The sequence below is a fragment of the Egretta garzetta genome, unplaced genomic scaffold, assembly GCF_000687185.1.
Source record: "Egretta garzetta isolate BGI_Z169 unplaced genomic scaffold, ASM68718v1 scaffold1257, whole genome shotgun sequence".
In the NCBI taxonomy this organism is placed as follows: Eukaryota; Metazoa; Chordata; class Aves; order Pelecaniformes; family Ardeidae; genus Egretta; species Egretta garzetta.
In genome coordinates this window covers 129,413-139,397 of record NW_009260151.1, presented here as the reverse complement: position 1 = coordinate 139,397, position 9,985 = coordinate 129,413, and the positions used below count along the sequence as shown (strand labels likewise).

The window sequence follows — 9,985 nt, the reverse complement described above, 5'->3', positions numbered from 1 at the left end:
CGCCCGCGGGCCCCCCGGCTCTGGCTGAGAGTGCGGGAGGGGGCTGTTGGTCTCCTAGTCCAGAGAAGGGGGGCCCCGCATCAGCACCTGCAACAAGAACACACGTCAGCCTGGCCTGGCCTGGCCACCCTCCGGCATGAGCAGGAGGGTGCTGCTGAGAGCATTGCTCCCCACTCATCTACTCCTGTCCGTGGGGGGAAGTGCCAGCAAGCAGGCAGGAAGGGAAGCACCCTGCCCCCTCCCCCAGGAAGCTGGGCATCTCTTGGTGCAATGGCTCAGAGCACACTCCTACCCCTGCCAGGGCTCTGGGCACTGGCACAGGCAGGGATGTGTGCAGCCAGCTGGGGGGACAACCACCAGTGAAGCTCACAGGCTCCTGCTTTTCTCGGGAAGAACAGACCCCTTCAAGGGGAATTTGCTGCCTCAGGACAGCTCAGGACCACAAGGGGAGAGCTAGGAAAGGGCAGCCCTGACCCAGCCAGGCAGGCACAGAAAGCATCTTCCCACCTGCAGACTTGCTCTCCGAGAGCTCCAGCATCCTGAGGAGTCCCTTCTCCTGCTTTCCAGCGTCCTGCCAAGGAGAGGAGAATCACTGTTACAGCGCTGCTGAGAGGGAACCCCATAGCTGGGGTGACCCCGTGGCTGCACATTCCCCCAGCCCATGGGGCCAGGCTGGGCACATGTGGTAGGGCTGCATTTCCAGGGCCTCCAGCTGAGCATGGCCAGCCACCAACAGGAAGGGCACTGCCCCATGCCCAGCCTGACCAGTGCCCGAGCAGAGGCAGCTGAGAGCGGTTGATAAAGCAGAGCCCAGTAGGAAGGGAGACCAGGGTGCAGGAAGCCACCTGCAAGCCCAGCCAGAGAAATCTGGGCACCAGGGGCTCTGCCACGGCTTGGGCCGCATACCCCAGCACCGTGCATCCGAGGGCACAGGGGCTTGGTGCTGGAGGGAAGGGCCTTCCTCCAGGGCACAGCCAGACAAGGACCGCACATCTTGTGCCCCCTCTCAGCCCCTGGGAAGATGCAGCCACACTGTCACACAGGCTAAGGGAACAGCACTTGGCCTGGCTGCTTTGAGCCTTGCTGGCCAAGCAAAGTCCCCTTTCCTGGGTGCTCCCTGGCCCCAGAACGGCTCTAGAAGGCACTGGCATGCCGGCTGTGGGGCTGGAGCTGCAAAGCACCCCAAAATGGGCTGTGGCAGGAACCCGCAAGCCCAACAGTGCCACAGGGAAGCTTTCCAATGGCCCAGCCCATGCCCAGGCATGACCTGCTCCCCCCAGTGAGCTTCCACCTCAGCACAAGGCAGGGCCAGAGGAAACACAGAGCCTTGATGAGCCATCCCAAAAGGGCTGTCTGGCTCCAGCACCTTTCCCCCATGCCCTGTGCCCATGCCTGCATGCAGGACCCCGCACGCCAGCCAGCTGTAGGGCACAGGGACAGAGTCAAACAGCCCCCACGGAGCTGGTCACATGCAGGAGCAGCCGTGCCCTGCAGTACTCTGAACCACACAGTGCTTGGCTGTATCCCAGCCAAAATCATCAACCAGAAATCTCATCATTTGCATCTGAATCCCCAAAGGGCTGAGGCCTGTGATGGATTTAAGGGATTATATGAAACTAAGACATCATGTTGCAACTTCATGCTGAGAATCACATTTCTGAGCGCAGGCAAAGATGCAGCACTAGGGCTTTGCCTGCAGGAACCAGCAGGAAGGCCCGGAAGGACCCTCTCTGTGCTCCCCGGGACCACCATGAGCAGGAAAAAGCACAGTGGGGGCCAACACCTGGCGAGTGACTGAGAGCCAGCTGCTACCCACGCTCCTGCCTCCCACCTCCCCTAGCGAGGCATGTCCCTCACACCCGGCACACCTCCACCACACTTGCTCCCCCACATTTCTCCCGGGATACTGCAGTTTGCTCCTGGCACGGAGTGGTTCTCCCTGCTCTGGCTCTGAAGCCTTCCCCATGGGAAAGGGCATGCGGATAGAGTCAGATACGCTTGTCACCCTGACGCTGCCCTCAACTCCATCTATATTCAGCCGGGGAAGCCTGCAGGACTGAGGCACACTGTCTGGCAGGGGGACAGCCCTAGCTGCCTGCCTGCTGGGGAGGTTATTGGCAGCTCCACTGGATTAGCTCACCCCTGGGACTGGTCCATGCTCTCACTGAGCGTTGTGGGAAGGAGAGCAACAGGTTTTCTGGCCATGGCAGCCCACAGGGACAGGCAATCCTACACCAAGTCAGCTCATCCCATCAACGAGGGAAACTGCTCCTGCTGACAACCGAGCCCCAAACCCAGCACAAAGCAAAGGAGACGGTCTGCAGGGTCGCCCCTCACCTTGGCGCTTCGCAGCCTCCTGGTTCCCTGAGCTTGCCTAGCAGCCTGAAGGCAGCTGTCCACGTGCCTCTGATACTGCAGCAGTGGCACCAGTGACTTACAGAGGTAGCACTTCTCACACCTGCCAGGCAGCAAAGGACAGAGCACTGCATTAGGATTTGCCCTGCACCAGGCTCCCAGCCACCAGTGGTGGCTTTCCTCCTGCAGGCCATGCCACGGAGAAGACATGTCACCACACCGGGTCTTGCTCAGTGGGGTCAGGCCGGCACCAATCTCAAAGACTGAGTGATTATCAGTTTTCCCTGCCTGTTCCTCTGTATCCTGCTGCTGCAGCAGCGGGACGGTAATCAAATCTGCTCATCTAACTATCTCAAACACCGCTGATTTCTCCCCAGACATAAAGCACCCTGTCAAAATCCACAGAAATGAAGTGCGAGGGTTTTGCAAAGGGGAGTTAAATTCTGCCTGAAAAGCAAACCAAGTGTGTTAAATCAGAGAGACATTTTACCAGGGCTGGATGAACTTGTCTGACTAGTAAATCAAGTCTTTCCCTGCACTGTCTCCATTTTACATCATGCCATGTTGGAACAGGAATGCAGAGCACACGCTCCTGCTGGGGGGCTGGCACAGCGTGTTCCTCAAACCCCCCCATTTGTGTAGAAGATGCCCAAGCTCACACAGGATGACTGCGTGTGCTTGGGAAGAAAATTATCCTGGGTGAAAGGAGATGAAGGTCAGGTGTGGATTTACACAGCTATACTCGCTTCCACACCAGCTCTTCGTGGGGACCAAACCATGCAGAAGAGGGCAGTGGTTCTTCAGGAGGGGAGCATCCACCCGGAGAGCTATTCAGGAAGAGACCATCTCCAAGGAGAGACAAGCCCCCAGGGACCAGCCCCAGCAGCATTGTGTTCAGTCTGATAAGTAGTACTCTGCTAGTAAAACTCACCCCAGGCTCTAAAATGCGTATGGAGAGCCCCCATCGAGCAAAACTCTGCAGTACTTTTCCCGTATTTTCTTTCCAGTCAGTGCTGATTACCCAGATAATGTGTCTAAACAGAAGCTGTCCTCTCTATAATTAGCCTAATTCCATTAGTGATGTTGCCATCCACTGTTTGTAACAGCAAAATTGCTTCCATAGCAGGGATTTTACTGTCAGATCCTCTCTTATGATGCTTTGTGTGGGTGGCAGGAGGAGGGGCTGCATGGGAAGAGATTAAACAAAGCCACTGCTATTCTGAAAGTCTAATTTAATTAAGAATATCACTACAGGTGCCATGTTGACAGCCTCCCTGTCCTAGCCTCTTCTTTTCCCGGGGTTACCAAGCTCAAATCTCCCATTAGGAACTGGCTGAGTTAGCACCATTTTAGCTACAGCTCCTCCCACAGCGGCCAGAGACCACAGATCCCTGACCCACCATGGATTGGGCTGAAAGGAAATTAGTGCAAAAATAAACAATCTGAGAGCAGCAAATTCCTCTTGCTTCGGTATAAAAATAGCCAGCACTGCAACAAGAGGCACTGAGAGAAGGCAATTTCTTAGGGAAACATTGCTATAAGGCCAACAGCCGGCATTTATACAGGAATAAAGACATCCACAGGCAAGCTAAAATTGAAGCCCAGAAACAATCTTAGAGGAGCAAGCATACCTACTTACTTGTCAATGTCTAAGGATGTTGGGCCACTTTCACCACCGGCAGCTTTATTTCTTGCCTCTCTCTGACGTCGAGTAAGCACTGGAGGAAAAAACAAAGGGTTACCTGCCATCCACCCCAAAAGCATCCCTACACCATGCCCGAATGCAACATGTTTCAATCTCTTCCAGTCAAGGCTGCAGCAGAAGTGATGGTCAAAGAAATACTAGACTGGCAGGGTCTTCTTTCCTGCAGAAGAGGTAGCTGGCCAATTCTCCTTTTTTCTGAGGGGATACTGAAGAAGTTACCTTCCCTGGACTTGGAAGCCAGCTAGTCATTTCACACTGTCTTCTGCCAGAAACAGCTGGATCAACAGTAGGCAGTTTACAGTAATTTTAAAGCTGATGCGCAGCAGTGCAACAGCCTGGAAGAAGAGTTACACAGCTGCTCCAGCAGCACAGCACCGCTCCCTGCCAAACTAAGCACCTGTGTCTACTGCAGGGGAGGGAGCATGATAACCACGAGCTCAGGGGGAAGGAGAGCCAAGGCAGGGGCTGTGCGGGGGCACCAGCCCTTCTGCAGATGCAGTAGGAAGAGCAAAGCTTGCTGGGGAGGGATACAGATCATGCTGGAAAGGGAAGGTTACAACAATTAGCCTACACTCACTGCTCTTTCCACCGCCCATGTGACCCGGTGGTGATCTGTACTACTGTCCACATACAGCTCTGTGGGGCCTCTGGATGAAGATCTCTACCAGGGCTTAAGCATCAGTGGTGCTGCTCTCCAGCGGCAGCAGGGAAGGGCCAGTTCTGACACATGTGGGTAGCTAGCAAGATCCCAGCTGACCAGCATGCTGATGATGGGTCCAACAATTTCTGTTCCTTCAGGAAGCCTGAGCAGCCTTTCCAGACCTGCTCTCCAGGCATCTGCAAGGAACACATTGGAACGTTGTCTCTTTCAGTCAAATTCCACTCAGTGTATTCCTGTTGACATGCCACCAGCAAAGATCCTCAGGGAACGCATCAGATAGCTTAGCTTGCTTCACCAGGGACGTTCAAGACTCCAACTCCAAAACAGATGTCACAGTAAGCACTCTCAGGCAAGCCAGCTAAGGGGACAATGCAAGGAGCTGTTTTGCAGCCCGGTATCATTGCTTCTCATACTCTCTTTAAAAGAAAGGCCTGAATCCAAGGTACAGGCATGACAAACCTGTTATTGTTGGCACATCATCTACTAATAAAGGAAGGGATGCACAAAATTTTGCGCAGAACAAAGGGAAACCTTCAGAGTTTTAGCAAAACCCCATTTCCAGAGTGTTAGGCAATCCCAATATCTATCCACAACGCTGATAACAACACAGCCTTTCCTTTAGTAGCAATCACTGATCCACAGCCATGACCAGCAACTGCACTGCAAGATGCTCAGGAGCTGTTGGGGCTGACAGGAGACATCCACGCTGAAGAAACAAGCTCAAGGGTTTCCTAGGACGTGGCTACTGTCTTGTAGGCAATGACTGATACCAGCAGCTCATTTCTCACAGGCACCAAAGCAGGCGCCTCTCCTTAACTTAGTCTGTCCCAGATTCGACATGGCAGCCTGACAAGGAAGACTGATAACCACGGCCACCCCCCAGGTCATCCAGCCTCCCAACAAACCAACTAACAAGTGCATTTGACAGCGTGGTGAAAGCTGCTCTCCAAATCAGCGTGCACTCGTTAATATTCCTTTAACACCGTCTCGGGAGCCTCGTGCACCAGCTCAGGTGTTAATCAGTTCTATTTTCTTCCAAAAGCAGTGAACACATCTGGCATAATGGGCCCATTAGAGATGTCTGGGACCAGCTCTGCAGCTGCCCAGGAGAAGACCCCCAGCTGCGCTGCTGGAAGCAGAGGCACAGGAGAGAGAACAGGGCCAGCTGCCAAGGCACAACCCCTGCCAAAACATGCTGGCCGCCCACAGGAAAGGGGTTCAGAACATGGGAAGACACTTGTTGTGGGGAAAATCCCCACCACAGAGCAGTGCTGACCACTGTGTGACAGGAGCCTTCTAACTCTCCCAGATACGATGCTCTTCGCTGGATCAGACACACTCTAGCCCGAGAACAACCTTTTTCCTGGCTTGGCATTTCTTCTGGTTGAGAAGTCATCCTTGGCCTGCTTGGCTCCAGCTTGCACCCTGGGGAAGAGGAGCAAACCCTCACCAGCACAGCCCCACTGTCAGCACACCCACCCCAGGCACCTCCTGGGGCTTCCAGGTCAGGTTGGCATGCAGAGCTGTGAGGCCACAGTCACCAAGCTCCTCGCTTCACTGCACAACCCACCTGTGGTTAGATCCACTAGCTTCCTCCCCGTTTTCACTATCAGCCATACCACTTTTTGTGCAGGATCCTATTAGTGGCAGGCTCGCCAGCATCTTGTCCTTTCTCAGAAGCAATGAAGCTTTCCCCTGCACCCATTCTGTTACTCTTTCCGCTGTATCAGTGCCACTTCTATTGATGTCAAGAGCTTTTTAACAGCACCAGTGCTGCTGCTGAAGGCTGACAGCTGCATCAGGTTGCATTTGAGGCTTTGGGAGGAAGGGATATACCAAATCCTCCTTTCCTGGGCTCACCTGGGAACTGAGAGGTTGGGAGGATGTAGATGGAGGGCAAGATGAATAGAGTATGTCCCAAAGTTCAAAACTATTTGCTGCACTCGGCAGCGGCCAAGACTATCTTCCAGACTGACACCAGCGGATTCCTGCGTTGGCAGCAGCAGTGGGCGATGGATATGGTGACTCCAGCAGAAAGCCACTCTCACACAAGTGAGCCCTTCAGCTGAGTGCATGAAGGAAGAGGGGGCTGGCAGAGCACTTCCATGGCTCCACTGATTCACTTGGAATTAACACCAGCCACTGAGCTGGAAACTCAGGACCTGAACCTTCCCCATTCTGGTACAGTGGCTAATGCAACAGCAGGCTCTTCTTTTTTTATTTAATCAGACAGGAAAATGGAAATTCATGATCAGATTTTCATACCGCCCAGGTATGTGGTGGTCTGGGCATCCAGCCAGAGCAACCATGTACATACGTAGACGAAGCAACTGTAACTCATCCTGCCCAGCTAACTCATTTGAAAACCTGTCCTTAAATATCAGCCAGACTGAGCTGGCCTCCTGATACATAACACCAAAAGGCTTTGGTGCATGATTAGAAGACGGAAGAGGAGAAGTAAAACCAGCAAGAACCCATCCTTTTGTAATTTTAAAACAAAAAGCACTGACAGCTATAGTCTGCAGGACTGCATAATCTGCAATTCTAGAGACATCAGGAGTAAATCCAATTAATAAGTCTGAATAAAGACCAGGAACCCCTGACCCAGTGCACCAAAGGAAACTGAAGCTGACTTTTCTTAACAGATCAGGACATGGCTTAGAAGCGGAACTTTGGTTTGATCACACAAGGCTGTTGCTGTGCTCTCGAGGAAGCCAGCAGCCAGCCAAGAGCACAAAGTGCTGCAGCAGTAGAGAACAGCTTCTGGACCTGCACAGGAGCTGGCATTTACTTCAGAAGACAATTCTCTCACCTCTTTTTTCTCCCCATGCATTAGCTTTACCTATGGATTTTGTGCTAGTGATGGATGCCAAGGTAACAGCCCTGGAAACAGAGTCCTTTTGTACCTGCACAGCTGTGTCAGGCTACTGTCTGGCGTCTCCTCAGAGCTAAACATCATCCCTGCCTGTTCAACCCAAACCTCATTGACCAGTCCAACAGCTGAGACCGCTCTGGGTGGCTGTTGCCTTGGTACAGCCGCTGGGAAGAGGACTGAAGTGCCCTGCAAGCCAGAGCCCCAGTTGGCCCGCAGGATTCTGCCCCACGTACATGCTGCTCCAAGTCCAGGATGTCCGCAGTCCTGCAGAGAATCTTGGTGCAAACAACACAGGCATCCCAGACTGTTATAGCTAATAAAGCCTGGTCTCTACGGGGAAAATACTAGAATAACTGGCAATAGAAAATCCGAATTACTGTGATTTTGTCCCAAAACCATTGCTCTGCTTAGAGCCATTATTGTAGACCAAAATCCCTTTTATTCCAGACCAGTTTTCTTACAGAGGGATTGTTCTAAACAAGCCAGAACAGCAGAGTAGCAATTCCAAAATAACTACCCTTACAAACATCCCCAAGGAGACCAGTCTGGAAGCAGAGTGGAGAGGCCAGCCTTGAACTCTGTCCTGAAGCCAACACCAAAGGAAAGAACAAATTCCCTCACACTGCCAAAGAATTCAAAGCCTTTTCCTGATCACAGTCAGGATTCCCCAGGATCAATGGATATACCCCACGCCCAGCCACCCCAGGGACCCGATTACCACAGGGCCAAAGACATTCCTGCTAAAAGGCATACTGAAATTTCTGCTCCATTTTGTAGCATGGATAAGACCTTTGTCAGTGTTGAGGATGGCAGAGGAACTGTGATAATTTGTCATTTGCCTGAGCCAAATGCTTTGCATTAGTAGCTGGTTTGTGCCTGCAGAGAGAACTCCCCACCAAAATTCAGCACCAAGCAGTATCAGCCACTACTCTGGCTCCTGTTATCTTGACAGGACCCATGTCACATCCCCAAAGATTTAGTATACAGAAACCTTTTATGTTAAAACTACATCAACTCTGCATTAAGATTACATGGTGAAACTTCCTCCTGCTAGAGGAACGCAGAGTTGTACTGGCTCCAATTTGCTCAAATTGCTTAAACACCATAGATTTAGGTTGCATTTAATAACCCAGTATGTAACTGAAAATTATATATTCACAACCTGAAAAGTTAATCTTATTACAAGCTAGTACTTTGATATTACCTGACATTGTGCTAACACAGACTTTACATTTCAAGCAGCAGCTAAAACATAACTTATTGAATATGTTGATAACCAACCGGTGTATTTGTTCACTTAAGCTCTACAAAGGTTGGCTACAGAAAACTGATAGGGAGAAGACTGCAAAGAGGATTAATACGGGCATTCTGACCGTGCTTCTATGCCTCACTCTTCACATGAAGGAGAAAAATCCAAGCTCCCAGATCGATAGCTATCATTTTGCAATTTTAGAGGAACAAGAGGGAAACTTTTCTGCAATCTCTTGCAGCTGAACAAGCCATTTTTGCACATACAAATGTCAGACTCGTTGCAGAGCACCGGCCGTGCCTGGAGTGGTACAGAACATTCTCCCTTCTCGAGAGCCCTGAAGGATGCGTGGGGCTGGGCCCCCTGCCATTTTCTACCACTGGCAGATGCTCTGCAGGTCCTCATAAAACACACAATAGATGCGTCTTACGAGTACTGCTTGAAGCATCTAGGGCTAGATCATGGGGTAATATTCAGCTTTTACACTTTCCAAGGGACTAATAATGTGCTGAATTATGAAGTTGATCAGAGAAAAGATGTCTCTGTGCAGGATGTGCTGGAAGCACAGGAGCCTCCAATACCACTCCCCTGGCTGGCTCGGGGATGGAACAAGGCAGAGCAAACAAACCTCCCTACGTGCCATACCATGCACCAAATATCCCAAAAGGGACAAGATTGCAGCACCTGGCTGCAAGTAACAGGAAAGGGGGATGAGCACAAAGAGCAAACACACAAGAAGCAGTGCTTGGCAGACCTGGACTGTCCTCGCCAATCTCCTCTCCCACAATGCCGTTGCAGTACATGGCATGCAGCTCGATCTTCGTAGCTGGAAAGCCTTGGTCACACAGCGGGCACAACACACGGTCAGCAGCTGTAGGACTGCACTCAGACACAGTCCTGCCAGCATCTTCATCCCCACCAGCCTAAGGAAGAAGAAGAAAAAATTAGCCAGACAGCTAACTGTGCTGTTTCTCTTTTTTTGCTATGTGCAGAGCTCCGCGCTGTCTGGTAGCTACTCACCCTCCCATAGACTCGGTTTTTCTTGGAAAGTTTTATTCTCCCTTCATCACACAGCGGTCAGAAATAACACCACTGGCTGAATAAACTGTGCAGCACTAATAACTAATTCTTCTTCCAAAG

At 51.7% G+C, this 9,985-nt stretch overlaps 1 protein-coding gene across 5 annotated transcripts in view; it reads right to left on the bottom strand.

The window, feature by feature from the left end:
• UIMC1 (ubiquitin interaction motif containing 1) overlaps positions 1–9,985 on the bottom strand; it is a 45,614-nt gene that overhangs the window by 10,707 nt on the left and 24,922 nt on the right. Inside the window, exons 8-11 of one of the 5 annotated variants that reach the window (XM_009641711.2) lie at positions 9,600–9,768; positions 3,995–4,073; positions 2,338–2,458; positions 508–571 (exon numbers count right to left, since the gene is read on the bottom strand). In XM_009641711.2, coding sequence (XP_009640006.1) covers positions 508–571; positions 2,338–2,458; positions 3,995–4,073; positions 9,600–9,768 — 433 coding nt within the window. Of the gene's footprint in view, positions 1–3; positions 88–507; positions 572–2,337; positions 2,459–3,986; positions 4,074–4,097; positions 4,898–9,599; positions 9,769–9,985 lie in introns of those variants that run through there. The other 4 variants (XM_035897120.1, XM_035897122.1, XM_035897123.1 and 1 more) reach the window with 4 other exon arrangements.